Below are 21,964 nucleotides of genomic sequence, written 5' to 3'. Positions count from 1 at the left end.
GAGCCACGGCACGGTTTTCGGTCAGCCTGAACACGCCTTTAAAGAAATTTGTCATAAATTATGAGTTATAATTTTCAAATTATCGTCTTAAATAGCTGCTACTGGGAAAGACATCACAAAAAGTAAAAATAACAGAGAAACATGATAAGGTGCTAGAGAGCAGTTTGTTAATTAAATCATTTGCTTGTTTTGCGCAGGTGCATTCCATGTGATTCAAAATAATAATAATTATGTATTACAATCTGAAATTTGAGACACTCGTTATGGGTTTAGCACCACGCTTGTGCAGTTCACATATCCAAACACGCACGCACACATGCATGCACGCGCACACATATGCACGCACACACACATACCTACACACACACACACACACACACACACACACACACACACACACACACACACACACACACACGCACACACACACACACACACAGTGTGTTGTTATCATTGCTTTCTCTCAATCCTGGGTAGGTTGTGGTTGCGTGGCCTGACCCTGCCCTGACGACTGATGCTGACCGCTGCTCGTGGCTTCACCGCTGCTGAGGAAAGTAAGCGGGGGCAGGCCCTGGTTGATCAGGGGACTCAATTTGGTGAGGAGCCCCGCACGGGGCATGACCTGCAGGGAAGGCAGCAGCTGTGCCAGGCTGGGGGGCTGGAGGGTGTACAGACCTGCCATACTGATGGAGCAGGTGCCGGGGGGGTGCGGGGGGCCGCAGGTGGTGGAGGAGGAGGAGGAGGACGAGGAGGAGGAGGGCGAGGAGGACAACGACGAGGAGTTAGAGGGAGGGGGGCGGCAGAGGAGGGCGGAGGAGGCCTGGCCGGAGGAGGAGGTGGCGGTGTTAGCAGAGCGCAACAAGGGGCGGTGGTGGTGGGAGCGCCTCTTCTCCTGCGCTTTGGACTCTACAGGGGGGACACACAACACACATAGAGAAACACACATCTCAGTCACACATCACACACGCATAAACTCGCGAACGAACTTGTGCACACACATGAGCGCACGCATACACACACACACACACACACACACAGAAACGAACGCGTGCACACTTACACACGGACACGCTCACTGTCTCACACATTCATTTCTTATGCAGGTGCAATTTGACCACATCATCTATGGGTTTCTATCATTATGGGAATCTGTACACAAAGTTGTCTCTTTAGCAGAAGACAGAAGCTCGGAGTCTATACACAAAGCTCCGTGAGGGAATTGCAAGGGGCATGTCTAGGTCGCATTCATGAAGTGACTATGCTACTGGCTGAAGTAACAATCGATAAGACCACCGTTTATTCCGCTCAGCTGCTAACTGAACTGGTGCATCATTGCCTTAAACACACCCCATCGAGCTCTTGGTAATGCTCAAAATCGTTTGATTCCCCATCTCGATGGAATTTGAAATGTTTCTAAATCGTGCAAGTGGCCAGACTAAATGAGAAGCGAAACTGTGCAGCGTCAGTTAGCATGGCCAGGCCCAGGCTGCTTCAGAATTGTTAAAGGGGTATGCCACTATTTTGGAGCTTAATACAGTTGAAATCGTTGGCCAGGGTTTATAAAGGTGGTAAAGTGTCTTATTTTTCATGTAATCCGTTGTCTTGCTTTAAGACAAGTTAAAAGAGGGAATATGTCGCTAAGCTAGTGAAAGTCAATGGATCCGTGTAGCATGCTACAATGCTACACAGATCCATTGACTTTCACTAGCTTAGCGACATATTTACCAGAGTTACTTTGTAGCGCCTTTGTGCAGTAGCAGAAGCAATAGCTGTGGTGTGACTCTAATTATGGCGCTTTCTTGGTCACTGTTACCACAGTAGAGTGAAGTACAGAGGGCTAGAAGACACAGAAGGGCAAACGCAGAGACAAAGCAGCTACGTGGCCACCTGAAGTTTTAGCACAACTTAGGAGCATCAAAGGTTCACTTCACACCGATGCAAATAATAAGAAAAAGAAGCCGTCTCCATGTGTCTGTCTCCTTGACAAAGCACACTGACTTGAAGTGGAAAGGGCTCATCAGTTCAATTGAAGAGCGTGTTAGGGCGCTAACGTTAGGGCACTCGTCTACTACGCGGCCGACTCGGGTTCGATTACGACCCGGGCCCTTTGTCAACCCTTCCCCGTCTCTCTCTCCCAACTGGCTTCTTGTCACCACCTTCACTGTCCTGTCGTATAAAAGTAAAAATGAAGGCTTGAAAAGCCCAAAACATTTTTTTTGAAAGAGTGTGTTAAGTTGAGGCTAAAAAGACACTGACCCTCACAATATAGCATGCATGCTTGTGATCAACTGTTCTGTGAAGTGAAAGCCCACCCGGGAAACTCCCATTGTCCTTGTGACACAGCATTCAACAGCACACAGTGCTTACAGCACACAATAAAATTGCATTCATGCCTCACCCGTGCAAGGGTACTTCAGTCATAGAGGAGGATGGGGGAGAGCACTGGTTAGTTACTGGTTAATTACCCACCAAGGACGGGAGTTGAACCGGCAACCTTTGGGCTGAAACCATGACCGCTTATCCATGACTGCCCCTTAAATTCTGGTCGCTAAGAATCTTAAATCTCACCGTGTCCCAAATGCACAATACACCATACTTTAACGCCAGGGACACATGGAGGCAAAATGAGCATTGCAAAACAAGGCAGGTCGGTAACAGTTACTAGTGGCGAATCAAATACAATGAAACATTTATTTAGTTGATTTGCTTGGCCACCGTGGCAAAATTTGCTCCTTCAATCATTTGATGTCTTCCTTTGCTTTCCTTCACCCACAGAGATGAAAGGCGAATTTTGCGTTGCCTTGCTAAACTCCTGCCTGTGTGCCTAGCATAAGTACTGTCCTCATGACCCCCTTTTTGGTACACCATGTACCATTAAATCCTTGTCCCCATGGCATTCTTCAGACGGTGGTGAAAAGGCACACACAAGTAAGACCGGGGACATGCTTGCTGGGTGCCTTGAATTACCCATGCAACTGTGTGCGACCGAGTGGACATACTATCTTCAGGGCGACTGGAGCACTTTGCACAATACTGGAGGTATCATCTAGGGCGCAGATAGCCAACGGAGCTCTCATTAATGTTTCCCACCATCGTTTGACTACCACAACCTCAACATGGAAGGTTGCAAGATTGCCACGGTTTTGTCAAAAAATGCTCAACAAAAATGCTCAACAGGCAGTGTTTTGCACTTTAAGACCTCTTCTCCTCTTTTTCTTGTCTTTTTTTGATGTACTATTCACATCAGGGGAATTGGAACAAGATTAAAGGAGAATTCCGGCCAATTTCAACATGCAGTTGTATTGGTCACGCTACCCTTGACTTATCTGTACCCATCAACACAGTCATTTCTGAGATCCTAGCCATTCAAATCGGGGAATGGATTATTTGTTTTTTTTTCTTACCAAATTCCAAACATCAATGCCGTGATTTTATGAAAATTAACAGAGAAGCACAATAAATGAACACATCATCACAAGGCCAGCTCTGCCGTCACCCCAGACTAGGCATGAGACGCGAGTGGTGCATCGTCCCCCATGTGTTGCTGTTCTTACCTCTGACTGGTCCCAGGGATCTGTGGCCGTGTGGCCTGTGTGTTGTGCCAGAGGTGGAGGAGGAGGAGGAAGGGGCGGCAGCAGCAGGGCTGAAGCCGAAGGTGAAGCTGGGGGAGCTCTTCAGCTGCAGCGGCCCCTGCTGGTGGCCTCCGTGCGGTGCGCTCACGCCCGTGCTGCAGTTGCGCACGCGATTCAGGGCGTTCTCAGAGGCAGACGTGCTGAGACCACTGCGGAAGCAACAACAGCAACAACAAAAAATCCAGCCACTTAGTTTATTTTTAATATGGGCAATATACAATTTCAACATAAATAATTAATGCATCGTACCAGAGTATCATGCATCGTACTCGTACCATACTTTTGTTTCCTTGGCTCTTCTTCCGTGAAAGTCACACAAAAAATGGATCTAGCAACAATGTGCCTCAACAAAACCTTGCCATGCTTTCAAAAGCCTCCACGTACATTACTCTATCAGCTCACCTGCTTTTGGGCGGGCTGCCATTTTTGAAGCCGTTCCTGCGGGAGGCCATGTTGACGCCTTTGCTGTTGCGCACGTGTTTGAGCAGCGAGGCGCGCAGGTTGGGCAGGCAGCTGTGCTCGGACAGGATGAGCCGCGGCCAGGGGTTGCACTCTGCCATGTCCAGGGCGGCCACGGCAATCGCACGCCCCACCTGACAAAACACACATTTAGGGATCATGCAAATTATCGATGAATTCATTAATTGCTAGTTGACTGACCTTATCGATAGACTTACGATGAATTGATAAGCAAATCAAAAAATTTTAATTACCAGTTGAGGTAAAATGCAAAATTTAAATTAATTAATTATATTTATATTCTTTGATCCAAAGGTGATTTAAACGTGCCCACTATTCACACCCCTCTTCACACGCCAATTTCACCTGGCTCTCTCTCGACAGTCGAATTGGCAATTAATTGCATTTTTTTAAATTGATGAATGCATTAATCAATTTAATTTAATTCATCAATTATCATGACATCCCTAAGCATCCTCATGATTCACACACACAAACATTTCATATTCCTCACTGGCATACTATGATGTTTCTCTGAAGCATGCCTTTACCTGCTCAAAAATGTCTGGAGTGTATTTTGGTGGGAAGGTGGGAGGTGGTGGTGGGGTGGCGCGTCCGTTGTCATGGCAGGCCGGTGGGACGGTGTTAACGGAGCGGCCTGTGTTGTAGTTACACTCCAGAGTGTAACTACGCGCAGAGGGGAAACAAAACACGTGTGATCAGATGACCTAAACACTTCTATAGAGGTATAGTAGTACATGTTACAAAGGTAAGAAAATAGCCACGTTTTACACAGGCACTTATAGCCTCTCTGTGGAGATGGGCCCGTTCACTATTTGCTGAAAAGACTCAACTGCATCATAACAACATTGATATGACATTACCGAGAGCCTTCAGTAACAGAGAAAGAGTTGGACATTACAATTTTGGTGACAGTAGGGCTGTTACATATAGGGCCCTGCGCAAAGGGGTTAATCCGATTAAATGTGTAAACCAATTAAATAAATATTGCCTTAAATATATGCCGCTCTTAGGTGGCTTAGAACCGATTAAACAAGGAATCTGCCCATGTAAACAATTAGTTTAAGCCGCTCATATTAAAGCGGTTTAAATGAAAAGTGCCCATGTAAACACGCTAATGGCAAGTAGCAACCATTCTTCTCTGTCGTACCAATGCACAAGTCCGATAGCTTTGTGGATGGCCACTCTCCCACTGCCCTCTTTGGACTGTCCGTCACGCTTGTCCCTCGCATACATGTTCTTCTCCGAGAAGTTACACCCCAAGAAGTCAAAGTGAGCAGAGTTGACTGCAATGAGCTTTGGATAGAGCAGATTTTCCACCTACGGAAGAGATGCAAAAAGGAGAGAGAGGGAGAGAGAAATGGGGCACTATTGAGCATCAAAGTAGCGAATAATAAAATTAGATAACAAAAGAGTCATTCCATGTGCTTCTGCGTTCTCCTCTGAGGCATCAATGGGAGGAAGACAAAAGTTCTTGAATCTGCAGAGAACAAAGCCAGAGCAACACAGATGCAATTCTGTTCTTCTTTAATCAGGTACACAGCAAAGGGACTAACATTTTGAAGATCAAACCATCTTCATGAGAGTTGGCAAAGACCGTTTTCCCATCAAATTGCTGACGAAGATTGTTTGCCCAAGCCTGGTTCCCACCAGACCTCTATATGTGTATCTCGCGGAGCCCCCCGGGCGGAGCTGTGCTTAACTATGCGACACAGAGGTCTAGACTACTGAGAATCTCTGTAGCAAGGAACTGGCTGAAGCATTTGCTGTTTCAGTAACAATGGCAGCTCACATTGAGGAGTCACACGACAGATTGCAGACTATATTTGTATTGAGACAAGTAGCTGTAGGCCACTCCAACTACCTGTAGGCCCCTCCAACATACAGCATACCGAAACAAACACACAGACACAGACACAGACACAGACACAGACACAGACACACACAAACGCACCTGATCATTTTCGTCCGCCAGGCTGTTCCCGTACATGAAGCACCCCCGCTTAGAGGCGTGGCCGTGCAGGTCCACATAATAGGCCACCCCGCTGTCCTGCGGCGGGACTTTCTCTACTGCTGTGGTGGCGGCTGCGGTGGTGGTGGTGGTGGTGGGGGTCGGGACAGCGGAGCCTGGTGTGGAGGCCACCGACGACGCTGCAGAGCTGGCCACCACCGACTCATTCTCATCGCAGGGGCCTTCCTCGCGCTCCACCACCGCCTCCTTCTCCCAGCTGCCGCCCCCCACCTCGCTGCCGCCCCCCTCCTGCAGCTGCCGAATGGGCAGGCCTCGGGGAGCGCCGGAGCTCCCGATACCCAAGCCGTCCCCTAGGGCTGCTCCATCACGGATAAAGATCGTTATAATCACCATGATTATTTAGTATTGTTTTTGTTTAGTATTGTTTATTTAAATCGCAATATTTTGTGCATAACATGCAGCACTTCTTTCAACATAAAAACTCTTTATCATTTTAAAAACTCAACACAAAGTGTTTTAAACTGATGCAATTGTCCTACTTCACTCCAGACCTTTCCTTTTTCCCTTTAAAAGGAAAAAGTTGAACATTTACAATTTCGTGTCAGAAATTGTGTTCAAAAATTCTTTCAACTTGATCTATGGAGGTCGTATGGAGATCGATTAACAGGAATATGCTAATCAATCAAAATCTGTGCAAATATACTGTATACAGTACAGACACGCCCATTGGAGTGCAAACTGGGTCATTTTCCGGCCCTACTCCCATCTTTCTCGCACTCACTTCCTGTCATCTCTTCACGGTCACTTTAAAACATGTATAACTGGATGAATTGCCTTACCGATCCCCAGGACGTCCCCGCTGCGCTCGGCCTGGTTCCTCCGGTTGAGCTGCTCCAGCTCGGAGCTGGGCTGCTGATTGGTCCCTGGGTTGGAGGACGAGGAGCTGTTGGGGCTGTGGGCGTGGTGATGATGGTGGTGGGGGGCGGCGGTGGCGGTGGTGTTGGCCAGGTTGGAGATCTTGGCACTGAGGGGGCCGCCGTGCTGCGCGGGCGAGCTGATGGGGGGCTTCCAGCATGTGGGGTGGGGGCCCTGGTTGTTCTGGTGGTAGTAGAGCAGCAGGGACTTGGCCCCATAGATGGAGGGGTGCAGCTCCGGGCTGGGGTTCAAGTACTGCCGGTTCAGGTTGACGCCACGCGAGTCGGTCCTGCCGGGGGAAGAGAAGGGAAGAGGGATCAGGTCAGCGGCTGTATGTGTGCGGCGTGCTTTTTGGCCGGACGCACACTGTAGGGTTTTTAGTGGGTGCAAAACTCTGCACTAAAAACTCGTCCTGTGGATAACTTATTTGGGTATTGTATTTTGTAATTGTATTTTGTATTATTTATTTTAAAATGTGTGCAATATCTTTGATTTTCAATTTTACAACGGTGTGCAATAACTGTGTATTTTTCGTTTTGTTTTAATTTTGTCTATTTTTAAGGAAAATCAAACCTGTCAAGGGACAAAAGATGGAAATTAGCCTCATGGCTATAATTTTGTATATTTAGCATTTTGCTTAAATGCTGGTAATATATGCTGTCGCTTTGTTAAATAAATAAACTTGAAACTTGGATTGGGTGTGGATACGTTTCTTTTTTTCTGCTGCTAAAAACACCACAAAGAAAAGTAGCTAAAAGATGAAGTTTAAAGTGTGATCCATGTCCCTTTTTCATACTCCTTTCACTGGAGACACACCAAAGGAGAGTGCGGGGCACTTACATGATTACCAGTGCAGATAGAGTGTCAAGACTCACATTACACGTGTGATGTGTTACACGTGTGCAGAAACAGAAACAGGCACACTGTAGACACTCACTCACACACCGACACAAATCCATATCCTACTGTATATCCACCAACCCAACATTTGTGTCCTGATCTGGTCTGTTCTACGTGGCTGTGTCAATTATGTAATCTGAAAATGTGACGATATGAGGAGACCCCCAAAAAAAGATTGGACATGTTCATTGTTACTTTCTCAAAAGTTCTCACTTGAAAAGAAATGCCAAACGTAGGCAGACTCAAACTCAGGGATAGTTGTTGTTGTCTTTGGGTGTGTGTATCCAATAAAAGTCATCAGATAGAGTCGAAAAGGCAGCATTCTCTTGCTAGAAGAGTTTAGTGAAGGGAACAAGCAAGCAAGAGAGCGTCCTCTTCTTCTACTTTGTCTGATTCCTTCCAAAGAAAACCAAGGATAACCTGTGAACACCTCAATGACCTTTGACCTCCCAGACTAACCTGTAGTGACCCCTGACGACACCGTCAGGGTTGAGCATGGGAATGAGTTTGAAGACAAACATCCTGCGCAGCATCTGGGCCCGCGGGTCCTCGCGGTTCAGGATGAACTTCAGGAAGCCGTTGAAGACAAAACTGGACGGCGTCTCGCCAGGATGCACTCGACTGCTCAGAAAAAACACCTAATAAAAATAAAATCACAGACACAGCAATCAGTGTTTAGCTATGTGTCACATATTCTATGACAAAAAGCGTACAAAAAAAACGTACTGTGCCCACGGTGCCCCCTACCCACCTCAACTAAACTAGACTGCCTGTGCAGTCGCCTTCGACTGCTTAAGGTATATCCCCGAAACGCGACGCTTCCAGTCCCCCATCATTCCTACCACTCCCGTCCACCATTTCGTAAACGTATATGATACATACAGACGTGACATGACGTGCATAGGCTTAAAACCAAACAACTATTGTGAAAATGAAGCAAAAAATGGGGCAAATGGTAATACTCTTTTAATGGTTCAGTGGATATACCACATTAGGTACAGTGTAATAACCAGTGTAACAATATTTAATACAATGTAATTGTTTTACTTACATCATGTGTTTGTGCGTAAGTGGTATTACATGGTATTGCATATTGTTACACTGGTATTACACTATATTAAATGGTATTGCATACTGTTACACTCGTTATTACACTGTACCTGATATTGCATATTGTTACACTGGTATTACACTAGTATTACATGGTATTAAATATTGTTACACTCGTTATTACACTGTACCTGATATTGCATATTGTTACACTGGTATTACACTAGTATTACATGGTATTAAATATTGTTACATTGGTTATTACACTGTACCTAATATGGTAGATGTACTGAAATGGTGAACCATTAAAATAAGGTGTTACCGGGCAAATCAATCCACCCAGTCAGAAGTTATGGGCCAAATGAAGATTCCGCCATTTTGAAAGTTTTGTCTTCCATACTCGACTCAGTTCATGAACCTACCCTAGAGCATTCACACACAAAATCTGGGACAAATCCATCCACCCGGTCAGTAGTTATGGGCCAAACAATAATTCGGCCATCTTGAATTCAGCCATCTTGAAAGTGTTGACCTCCAAACTCGAATCAGTTCATGAACCTACCCTAGAGCATTCACACACCAAATCTGGGACAAATCCATCCACCCGGTCAGAAGTTATGGACCAAACAAAAATTCGGCCATCTTGAATTCAGCCATCTTGAAAGTGTTGACCTCCTAACTCGAAGCAGTTCATGAACCTACCCTAGAGCATTCACACACCAAATCTGGGACAAATCCATCTACCCGGTCAGAAGTTATGGACCAAACAAAAATTCGGCCATCTTGAATTCAGCCATCTTGAAAGTGTTGACCTCCAAACTCGAATCAGTGCATGAACCTGCCCTAGAGCATTCACCCAAAAAATCTGGGACAAATCCAAACATCGGTTTAAAAGTTATCGCGTTAACACGAAAGACCTTACGCGGCGGCGGCGGCGGCGCACGCAAAACCATTACATCCCCGACGCTCCGCGTTTCGGGGATATAATTACCATGGAAAGAACAACTAGAGAGCAAAAAGGGATGCATCTACAGGAAGGTTAAAAAAATGACAATAAAAAGTACAATAGCCTTCCATTTATACCAGCTGATAAGAACAAGTACAAAAAATGATGGCGAGAACTGAGTTTGACGAGATTGAATTGAACTGAGCAATTTTGTTAGACTTAACGGCACCCTTCAGACTGATTGCAGTAATAAACAGAGACCAGAGAGGTTCACATGACCTCATCTCAGATCAAAGATCGAAAAATAAAATTCAATGCGGAAATAGTGAACTGCTCATTTGATGAGCGATACAGTATATATGCTAGATCTATGTAATGTGTATTAAAGTATGTGTATGCTGCTGGACAGGACACCATCGTTTCCCTCTGAGAATAAAAATAAACTTTTCCTTCTCTATACTTAAGTCTTCATCACAACTTGCACACACAAAAAACCAATGAGTGTGTGGACGGTAGACCAATGTGTGACGGGCTACCTGGATACATTAGTTAAAATTCAGTGCACTGCCATATATTCCAAATAACCTGGCTTCACCCATTGCACCTGATTGCATAATGAATCTAGGTTGCCTATCACTGGTATCCAATGGCCCAATGTGTGTGTGGACAGGAGTGCACTAGTACCCGTTTCCCTGTGAAGCGGTGTGGCCTGGGGGTGTCGTGGTCAGGGAAGAGCTTGTCGAGCCGGGGCTCCCTCTCGTCCTGGATGCCGTGGCAGGAGGAGACGGTGAGCAGGTCCACCCGGTGGCCGTCCAGGGAGTGGCACAGCAGCTCCCGATGGTAGTACACAGAGTCCACAGGACTGGCAAAGACACACACACACACTGCAATTACTCATCATGTAATCATATCACTAATCGTATAATCATATAACATATAATGGCCCAACCGTGGCTCAATTGGCTGGGCACTCGACTACTACACCGGCGACCCAGGTTCCTTTCTGGCCTGAAGTCATTTGCCATTGAGCCCTCCCTGTGTCTCCCGCTAATTTCCTGTCGCTCTTCACTGTTGCTATTATAATTAAGGCATAAAAAGCCCAAAAAATATATTTAAAAAAAATACTAATCATCAATAATGTCCAAACTCCAGCAGTGAGGAAGTTTAGGAGAACATTTTGTGAATAAAATACCATTCAATTGAAAATAATTGACCAATTTAAAACATTCGGTTCATACATTTTAAGGAGAATAGTGAGATGACAATACATAAACCTGAGCAAAATAATTTCATTGGTGGACATACAGTGCCCTCCATAATTATTGGCACCCCTGGTTGAGATGTGTTTTTTAGCTTCCAATTATTAGTATGCTTGCCATGCGGCAAGCATACTATTGTTATTCCCCCGTTTCCGACGTAATATTTTTATTCTTCCGGCTACGAACGGTTCGTTTTGAAGAACCGCTCAAGATAGAAAATCCGTTCAAAGACCGAAACGTTCGGCTCGGTCAGACGACCAGGTTTTGTATTTTTCACGGGGGTACCTCGAACTCTCTAGCGCCACCAACAGGAAAACGGTAACTTTTGAACCGTAGGTCCAAATTTCAAAAACTTGGTATCACTGGAATCCTTGGACCAAGACGAATCCAACGCACCCTATGACGTCATTTTCCGCCTGGATAGTTTTCCCGCCATTTTGAATTTTGTAAAAATAAAATAAAAATGATGCCCTGCCTACAATTTATGGCGGATCGTCCCGAAATTTTACACAAAGCATGTTCCGACTGATATACATCTACCCTTAAAGTTGCGGAGTGATTGATTGAACCGTCTTCGAACAGGAACCAATCGAATTTGCCGGCGAAGACGCCAAACAGGAAGTGAGCTTATATCTCGGTAACGCCTACTCGTATCACAACAAAAATTCAAACACATTACCCTCACTATAGCCAGAGACTACATATCAATTTTCGTGAACATTGGAACATGGGGGGCTTCACAATTACTGAAAATGTGTTTTAGCTCATATTGAAGTCGCCAAACAGGAAGTTAGCTCATATCTCGGTAACGACATGTCAGATCACAACTTAATTTGATACACATGACTGACATCACCCCTAGAGGTCAAATGACAAATTTGAGGATAATTGGCCACTGGGGGGCGCCACAATTGACGAAACTGTGTTTTGGCCATATTGAAGAGGCAAAACAGGAAGTTAGCTTATATTTCAGAAACGCCCATATGTATTACAACCAAAATGGTATTCACATTATCCTTGGACCAAGCCGAATCCAACGCACCCTTTGGCAAAATTTTGGACCTCAGAAAGTTTTCCCGCAATTTTGAATGTTGTAAAAATCAATAAAAATGACGCCCCTCCCACATTTTTTGTGAGAGTGTCCCAAAAAATAAGTCAGATCATGCTCAGACTGAGATACATCTACCCTAAAAGTTGCGGACTGATTTCTTGAACCGTCTTTGAACAGGAGCCAATCAAATTTGGCGGCGAAGACGCCAAACAGGAAGTGAGCTCATATCTCGGCAACGCCTACTCGTATCACAACAAAAATGAGTACACATTATCTTCACTATAGCCAAAGGCTACATACCGATTTTTGTGAAAATTGGCCCCTGGGGGGCGCCACAATTAGCGAAATTGTTTTAGGTCAATATCAGCCCCATTTACACTATGGGCCAATGGCCTCAATGTATTGGCCCAGGAACTTCAGCCAAGTAATTTAAATCTATTTGGTGCTCTTACCTTTCCCTTAGCCCAAAGGGTGCACAACAAAGAATATGCAAATGTACAATATGGTCTCCAGGGGGCGGTACACAAAAAAGAACATGTTTTTGACCTTTCCCTTATGGGGTGTTTGTGTTAGATTGTGTGTGTGTGTGTGTGTGTGTGTGTGTGTGTGTGTGTGTGTGTGTGTGTGTGTGTGTGTGTGTGTGTGCGCTGAACATGGATGAAGAGCAATGCATGAAGGGAAATCTCCACGAAGGGCAAGGCATGCATGAAGGGCAACGAATGCAAGACGGGCAAGCATACTCCAGCATTTTCTGTGAGGAAATGCAATCTAGTTTTAGTTTTTTTCTAAATAATATGGGACCTTAATGGAAAAAAAGAGAAAAATCCAACCTTCAATACAAGTGCATTTATTCAGTGGGGAAAAAATCCCACATAAAGAAATAATTATTTGACATCAAATAATGTGTGTCACAATTATTAGCACCCCTGGTGTTAATATTTTGTACAACCCCCTTTTGCCAACAAAACAGCACCTAATCTTCTCCTATAATGTTTCACAAGATGGGAAAAGACAGAAAGAGGGATCTTCAGCCATTCCTCTTTGCAGAATCTCTCTAAATCATCCAGAGACCTGGGTCCTCTCCTCTGTACTCTCCTCTTCAGCTCACCCCACAGGTTCTCAATGGGGTTGAGGTCAGGGGACTGAGATGGCCATGGGAGGAGCTTGATTTTGTGTCTGGTGAACCATTTCTGTGTAGATTTGGCCATACTTTTAGGGTCATTGTCTTGCTGAAAGACCCAGTGACGACCCAGCTTCAGCTTTCGGGCAGAGGGCAACAGATTTTGATTTAAAATGTCCTGGTATTTCAAAGCATTCATGATGCCATGCACCCTAACAAGGTTCCCAGGGCCTTTGGAAGCGAAACAGCCCCACAGCATCACTGACCCACCCCCATACTTCACAGTGGGTATGAGGTGCTTTTCAGCATGCGCATCTTTCGTGGTACACCACTTAGAGTGTTTGTTGCCAAAAAGCTCAATCTTGGTCTCATCTGACCAAAGCACACGGTGCCAGTTGAAGCCCCAATACCGCTTGGCGAACTCCAGACGCTTGCGTTTATGATTGTGAGTGAGGAAAGGTTTTCTCCGTGCATGCCTCCCAAACAGCTTGTTGGCGTGTAGACAGCGCCTGATTTGGAGACTTTGTGACCCCAGGATGCTACCATTTGTTGTAATTCTGTAACAGTGAGCTTTGGAGATCTTTTAATTTCTCTTACCATCCTCCTCACTGTGCGTGGTGGCAAAATAAACTTGGGTCCTCGTCCAGGCTTGTTTACCACTGTTCCAGTTGTTTTGAACTTCTTAATTATTCCTCTCACAGTGGATATGGGCAGCTGCAGTTGAGTGGCAATCTTCTTGTAGCCTCTGCCTGACCCTGTGAAGGTCGACGCACATCTGCCTCACTTGTATGCTGTGTTCCTTTGTCTTTCCCATGTTTAAGAGTGGATAAGAGAAATGGCCTCGGTGTCACGTCATATTTATACCCCAGGGAAACAGGAAGTGATGAATTACTAATTAAATGTTCCTACATACTCTGGTAAACTTTGTAAACTACTGTAGAAATGACATAAATGCTTCAATTATATTTATTTCCTGGGAATTGTTAAGGGTGCCAATAATTGTGGAACAGGTGATTTAATGAAAAATAATTATTTTTTAGTCAGGGATTTTTTTATTTTCTTACAATTCATTTGAGTTGAAGGCTACATTTTCCTACAATTTTCAGTGTGACAGTATTCTTCTGCAATAAACACTGAATTTATTTTAAGGCTTTTAACACATCTCAACCAGGGGTGCCAATAATTATGGAGGGCACTGTATGTGCTTCGACGGAAATGTTTTGTACAAAATTGAATAAATTTCGCTTTGAATAAATCCGCCTGCTAAGTGTAATGTTATTTATAAGCAGTCAGTCCTGTGGACTCAGAGGACAACCACTGGGAGTTAAGAGAAATTGTATTTGTTACTATTTTTAAAATTTTCAGATAGGACAGTGGAGGAAAGACAGGAAGAGAGGTGGGAGAGAGAGACGGGGAAGGATCGGGAAATGACCCGGGCCAGGAATCGAACCCGGGTCGTCCTCATAGCAGTCCAGTGCCCAACCTTTAGAGCCACGGCTGTGCCAAGCTAAGAGAAACTGAAATGGGGTTTCTACTGTAAGTGAAACTTAAAATTCCCCAGATCCATTCCATTATACAAACTTCTGTCCTTGACTTGTGCTGGTGGCCTCACGCTTTGCGGACAAAACACTAACGTTTCCCAGCTGTCAGCCTGGGCACAACAACTTCTGGGGAAATTTCAACATCCCTTTTGCGAGTGAGACAATGACCTTTGAATCATGCTTTTGCAGGATATTGAATTAACGTCTTTCGTCGATGACGTCTTGCAAGGTCATCACGAAGCCACAAGCACAAGCACAAGGGAGGACGGGAGTTTGAGTAACGGTGCCCCAGACTCTTCTATGACCTCCCCTGTAACACAAAATGTCCATGAGCTTTACAATAGAAAGACACAAGACTGACACAGTATTTGCTAATACATTTTTTTTTACTTACAGATAGTCGGCCTACTTGATTTGAATTGACTGAGGCATTATACTGTATGTATGTACAATGCGGTCCAACTCTTTTCCATGCAACACCACATTTTAAATAGCCACTGGTTATTCGCTATTCGGTTGCCGCTGATCTTTTCTTCCTTGACCTCTGGGGTGTCCATGTTCAGTAAGCAGGTTTCTGTGTGTGTGTGTGTGTGTGTGTGTGTGTGTGTGTGTGTGTGTGTGTGTGTGTGTGTGTGTGTGTGTGTGTGTGTGTGTGTGTGTGTGTGTGTGTGTGTGTGTGTGTGTGCGTGCCCTGTCATGTTAGTGTCTGTACCTGCATGGCCCCAGAGACTGTGCGTTACTGAGCAGCCTCTGGTCCAGCTGCTGAAGCATGTCCTGACACTCGGAGTAGGAGAACGGGTAGCAGAAGGCAAAGTAGGTGGTGGCCCCCTGCACCTCTAGCAGCCGGTGGACAAACGACAGGGTGAACTGGTTCTCCGACAGCTTGGGGGGGAGATTGCATTGCATTACATTACTACACTTTAGCAGACAACAGTATGCAATATGATGGACAAACGACAGGGTGAGCAGGTTCTCCGACAGCTTGGGGGGGAGATTGCATTGCATTACATTACTACACTTTAGCAGACAACAGTATGCAATATGATGGACAAACGACAGGGTGAGCAGGTTCTCAGACAGCTTGAGGGGAGATTGCATTCCACCTGCATTACATTATTACACCTTGGCCAACAATATTATGCATTATGATGGACAAACGACAGGGTGAACAAGTTCTCAGACAACCAAGGTAGCATCCTATTACATTATTATTAGACATTAAAAAAGTTGCAGAGCTAATTCAACACTTAGAGAGTACTCTCGGTCAAAAAACACACACAAGATGTTAAGTGGACACTGTAAGTGTTGAATCAATACTGCATTTTTGACGGTGTACACTTAACAGACAGTATTAGATAATATAATGACCAAGCAATAGGTTGAAGAGGTTCTTAGACAGCAGGTGGGAGAGTACATTGCATTACACTGAATAGTAGACGCTATTACCCAATAACAATATTGATTTACAAACAACGGGGTGAACTGACTGTCAGACAGCTGAAGGGAGATTAGATTACAAAGCAATACACTTAGCAGACACTTTTATCCACAGCGAATTGCCGTTATTTAGGTGGTAGAGGGCTCAGGTTACAGTGTCTGAAGCAATGTAGAGTAGGGTTGTGTGCCCTAATCGACACACTAGCCTGGTTAACGCGACTATAAATCCGTTGGCCAGTATTAACGGGAATATCTTTTTAGTTATAAGTGTTGCTACAGATATGAACACGCTTTTACAGTTAATTTGGCACAGGGTATTGGTTACAATCCCTGGCACAATGTACTGTAGGGTTAGGTGCCTTAAGCCAGGATCAAACTACACAACTATTCGCCCGATTCTTGGCTGAAAACCGCCCTTATGACAATCGATGGAACATTACCCCCCAGGACCACCGCAAGTGATTGTCGGGCAGGATTTCCTCTTCGTGTGCGACATTCTGAGATAGAATTTTGCCAGTTCAAAGACTCGCAGACTGAGAATCGTAGATATCAAACACTGTTTGATATGTACGACTTGAAGAACATCTTGTCTTGTCCCTGCATTTAAGTTGTGTAGTTTGAGCCCGGCTCTACTCTGGGCATTTCAGGCATGAGAAGGAGGACAACGACAACAAACAATTTGTCAGTCAGGACAAAAGTTCTGTTACTAATCAGTTAACCTAGAAGGTCTCCAATAGGAAATTGCATTACAACCAAGTAAGTTGCTAAGAATGTTTTGCTGTACCTCAAACGTTGGCCGCTCTCGAACCCTTTCCCAACGTGTCTTCACAGGCAGTGTACGCACAAATGGAGCCATGCCCTGAGAGTAGAGCTTGCTCTGCTTGTTCATGTTCATGACGTTAATCTTCAGCAGCTTTCCAGGGGCTGCGCCACGCACACTGAAGTAGAACCAGGACCTAAACACAACAAGCCCATGACTGTAAATTCTATGTAGCCTATACAGCACGATACAACAGATTTGAAGCATTTTCAACAAGGTGTATTGATCTCTGTGTTTCTCGTAGGACATTTTTAGTGGGGGTGGGTGGGGGGATAGCCAGCATCAGAGACATGAACTATCATGATTGGAAAGGGTATGTTGTGCAGCGTCATATTAAATATGATATTAAACCCACCCAAAATAAAGAGCTCATAAAATGTTGTGTTCACCAATGTTAGAGATTTCATCTGCAATACAGAATCTTAACCTTGTCAGGGGACCTACTCAAGATGGGAGATCAGTGTTTCCCATACATTGAGGAAACTATGGCGGCCCGCTATAGCTTAAATTTGGCCGCCGTAGTTTACGAAAATGTAAAAAAAAAAAAAAAAAAATAAAAAAAAATTTTTTACTTTTTTTTTTTTTTTTACGATATCCGTTTTTGTTAAAAACGATTTGAATTACGATTTCCTTCGCATTTTCCTCCTGGAGTAAATACATCCTATAGAGAAAACCACAAGTGCTTGAAAGACAGAGGGATCAAAAGCCTAGTCAAGTTGTTGTAGTTAACTTGGGTTTGGGAGCAATATAAAAAACCTTCAGAGAAGGGACAGTTGGGATGAGTTTACTAACACTCCCTAGGCTTTGTTTTACAGTTGTAATGAGTTTGGTGACAGGCCTTCATTGACACAGCAGAGGAGACATCGGGCTGCATATAGAAATTAATGTGTATTGAATGTGAATATAGACATAAATGTGTAATATGTTGTTCAGCCCTTTTAATGGGAGGAATTTGGAAAAAACTGGCCCTGTGACCAGCACCCCTCATGTAGAATGTGTACGCCTACAGATATGTGTGGGGGAAAAGGCATAGCCTACCCTCTAAGACCCTTTTTGTCTATGCGTTAACAATTTCACAGTGCTCTTAAATTCTTATCTCTGCTCCTATTTTGTTTTATTATTGTTTTCATTACCTAGACCCCTGCATGAGGGACGAATGAAACTGTGTTGTAAACAGAAATTATTCACTGTACTGCATTTTTTGACAATGACAATGTACTACTATTATACAAGTCATGGGTAAAATCTTATGTAGCCTTATTTCTCAAAATATAAATGGCTGAAATATAGGCCCAGGCCTACAGTTTCTCCATGCGCCAATGTTATACTGTAGTCATTGTTTTGCCGTTTTGCATTTACGCTGCGTGAATACAAGCCCTTGGTGGCCCTTGACTTTTAAGTGCTGGGGTAAAGCCTGGATTTTGCAACAACAATATTGTTGAGATTCCCTGGTTGGAACTGCCAATCATAAATCCCCACTTGACATCATGGCAGGACATAAAACCGAATGGGCGTTTCTGATGGGCAATTCCAGCCAGGAAATCCTGTGCTTTTTTGAGTTGCAAATCGTCAAGCCAATCAACAGAAAGGTAGTGTCAGTGTGACACGGTTGGGTACAGGAGTGCATTTCCCAAAATCGTAGTTGCTAACTATGTTGGTTATTTTGTTGTTTGTAATGCGATTCCCCAACACCCCACTACCCAAGTTGATGACTGGCTAGCAACTACGCTTTCAGTTGTACTTCCGTTTGACTCTGTGTGTAAATATTCATATTTACTGCAAATGTTGTTTAATACCACATTGTCATGTTGCAAAACACCATGGTATTAAAAAATGTGACTGTCTATTTAAACGACCAACAACAATCCAATACTGCCACTCACCGGTTGCCATTCTCAAACTCTGTGTTTGCACAATCGGGTTTGGTCCAGACGTTGAACTCGTAGTCTGGGGTGGAGAGAGAACCACCGGTGCCGTTCGTCCCCACAGCTTCACCGCCCGACCCAGTCCGGTTCACCCTCTCCACCCGGGCCAGGTTGCCGGAGTCGAACCGTGAGCTGAACACCACAGGCCCAAACCGGACCTCCATGTTGGCGTTCCCAAGTCCCACAGTCAACCAACCGGTGATCCGATCACATCAGCCCACATCATCATCTATTTCTTCAAGAGACTGTGAAGAGAAATGGGCATAAATGAAGTATAGTATAGACAGAATAGCAGACTCACTGGTATGACAGATAAAATGTAGAATTGCTGTTATGTATTAGCAAACACAGGTTGATTGATATTACATGGTAGCACATATTTAATGTCAGTGCTTCTGGTTCTGCCAAATGAAGAATTCTATTAAAAAACAAATCAAGTGGTTACAAAGTAGCAGTAGTATTAGTCAGTCATACAGTAGCCAATTAGGCCTAAGCTTACAGCTTATGTTGTCATGACATGAAGGGGTGAATCTGCGTTTTGTCAGCCTAGCGTACATGTACACTGTATCGTTCATGCATCACATAGTTCGTCTCAACACAATAGCTAGGGTAAATAACCAACAAAAACAATCGAAAGGGCCCGTGGTGTATACTTTGCGAAACAACATCGATTGAAAAGACTGCTAAACCAAGTAGGCTGCGGTCGTCGAGACTACATGACAACATTGATACTATTCGTCAGTCTCAGTATGTTAATGTTGGGTGGGCGTATGTTTTATATTGAGATGGTTATAACGCAGTAACTCTAATGGTACTATGCCGTATTCTTGCCACAGATGGCTAACAGGCTTACTACTGCGGCGCAAGTAGAACTAGAACACTTGCTATCGCTACAGCTAGAGCGCAGGGGTTGTTTTGGGTTGTGAATGAACTATTGACGTCCTTGACAATGTCAACAGTACTTGACATGTGTGTTGAAAGATAAACTACATGTATAAAGAACAGGTAGAAGACCACAACCACACATATGAAGGTCATCAAACTGGTTATTTCCTCTGAACTAGGTTCTGATAACTGTGCAGTTGGCTAGGTTGCTAATGACTACAACACAAAACATTCAACACAAGTCTCAGCCTTGGGTGCCAAATACATGGCAAGGCTATTTGAAACAAAACGAATAGAAGCTGCTACGGCGCTTATAATATAACTACTCAGACATCCGAGTGGTACATTTACTTTGAAGAGTAGAGTAAATAGCAGTACGTGTGCATAATCTTCCAGACATTTGGTGTCTTTAGCTAAGCTAAACATACAAGCAGAGGTTACGGTTTGCTAATATTACTGTATTGCAATGATAGCCTACTGTAGATGTACAGTATAATACCTATGCGGCATTTCATAGTTGTGAACAACTGTCAAGATTGCAAATAGCAGATGAGAGGATGGCTTGTAAAAATGTAAAGACCTATCTGTCCCGTTTCCTCCTCCACCTCCACTCCAACACTGTGGTCTTTAAACCCAAACAAACACAGTCAACCAAGACACGATACACTAGTGATGCTCCAGTCAAGTGATGACGCCTTCTTCCTGTTTCGTCAGGACTGATGAAAAAAATCCTGCCTAGGCCGACTAGATTCTGAATCACTGACTTCTATAAACTATACAAGTCAGTGTTCTGAATGCTTGTTTTCACTGAATCGTAGGCCTATTCCACAGCTAACATAATCCAATTTAATGCAGTGCGCAATGTGGTCAGATTGAGACACGAAAACAATTAATTTAGGCCTAGCCTACTGAAAAAAACACCCTTGCCTGCAGGTGCAGGTTTTTTCCACAGGTGCCCTATTTTTTTTTTGGTAACCACGGTTGTAAGATTACGTTTGCCTGCCTCTTGTCCGACCTGTAGTTTCATGCAGCTTCCTGAGCTCCACTACTAGACGTGGTGGAGTGTTTCTCGACGTATGTGTTTGGAGCGTGCGTCACCAGGGGGCTCCAGAGCTATAGGGCCTACACCATTGACAGTAACACACACTCACACACACACAGGCCTGGTAGAAACCAGGCTAGGATGAAGTAGGCCTAGAAGTAGAATTAGACTAGGCTAGGGCTACTGCCTCTTAATTGCCTTCATATGTTGCATACCTATTTACAACAGGGGCAGGCCTATGATAATAACCTATCATACTTGCCTACATCTGTAAGAGTAGCCTGTTGCTTCTACTTCTTTATCATAGCCTACAACTCCTGATGGCAGCACTTGTGAGTAGTCTTTATTAACGTTTAGTAAATAAGTAATTATGAACACTTTATCAATAACAAACTAATTAAAAAAAAAATTGAGTGTTTATAAATGAGCAAGGATAACGAAGGCCGACTGTGTCTGTTGTGTTAACATAGCCTATTACAAGTTTACAAACATTTATCCTATGATCCAATTGTTAATAGCTTTATAAATAAAAGTGCTATCCCAAAATAGTCTTCAAAGATCTGGAACTCCTATGCACAGCCAGGTTCCAGGTGCTGGTGAAGTGCAGTCATCAGTAATCCATAGTAAAGAAGAAAGAATTTGTGGGGTCTGAAGAAGAACTGATGAAGTTTAATGACTACATAAATGGAACTTACCCCTCGCTGAAATTTACCATGGATTCAGAGAAAATCCATTTCCTGGACTTGCTCATATCAGTGAATGCTGAAAAAAGGTTGGAAACCTCTATCTACAGAGGGGTCACAGATAGGAACACGATTTTACATGCATCAAGCTTCCATCCTGACCATACTATTAAAAATATTCCTTATGGACAGTTTGTCAGGCTCAGAAGAATATGCAGCAACGAAAACGATTTTAATACCAAAGCTAATGAAATGGCCCAACGTTTTCAACAAAGGGGGTATGATCCAACAATCATTGATGAAGCT

General features: G+C 44.1%; 1 protein-coding gene across 3 annotated transcripts in view; it reads right to left on the bottom strand.

Moving 5' to 3' along the window:
* The window catches only part of agbl5 (AGBL carboxypeptidase 5), a 36,584-nt gene extending 15,963 nt beyond the window's left edge, over window positions 1–20,621 (bottom strand). The window contains exons 1-13 of one of the 3 annotated variants that reach the window (XM_063222867.1): window positions 20,514–20,621; window positions 19,007–19,293; window positions 17,088–17,259; window positions 15,579–15,748; window positions 10,580–10,757; window positions 8,359–8,537; window positions 6,924–7,288; window positions 6,067–6,440; window positions 5,263–5,432; window positions 4,643–4,778; window positions 4,035–4,225; window positions 3,555–3,781; window positions 146–906 (exon numbers count right to left, since the gene is read on the bottom strand). In XM_063222867.1, the coding sequence (XP_063078937.1) occupies window positions 464–906; window positions 3,555–3,781; window positions 4,035–4,225; window positions 4,643–4,778; window positions 5,263–5,432; window positions 6,067–6,440; window positions 6,924–7,288; window positions 8,359–8,537; window positions 10,580–10,757; window positions 15,579–15,748; window positions 17,088–17,259; window positions 19,007–19,212 (2,811 nt within the window). In that variant the 5' untranslated portion in view covers window positions 19,213–19,293; window positions 20,514–20,621 and the 3' untranslated portion in view covers window positions 146–463. Of the gene's footprint in view, window positions 1–145; window positions 907–3,554; window positions 3,782–4,034; window positions 4,226–4,642; window positions 4,779–5,262; window positions 5,433–6,066; window positions 6,441–6,923; window positions 7,289–8,358; window positions 8,538–10,579; window positions 10,758–15,578; window positions 15,749–17,087; window positions 17,260–19,006; window positions 19,294–20,432 lie in introns of those variants that run through there. The other 2 variants (XM_063222864.1, XM_063222866.1) reach the window with 2 other exon arrangements.
* Between the last annotated feature and the right edge of the window lie 1,343 nt (window positions 20,622–21,964).

Source organism: Engraulis encrasicolus, chromosome 18, assembly GCF_034702125.1.
Source record: "Engraulis encrasicolus isolate BLACKSEA-1 chromosome 18, IST_EnEncr_1.0, whole genome shotgun sequence".
Taxonomy (NCBI): Eukaryota; Metazoa; Chordata; class Actinopteri; order Clupeiformes; family Engraulidae; genus Engraulis; species Engraulis encrasicolus.
Note: the sequence above shows the minus strand (reverse complement) of the source record. Positions and strands in the feature narration are given on the sequence as shown.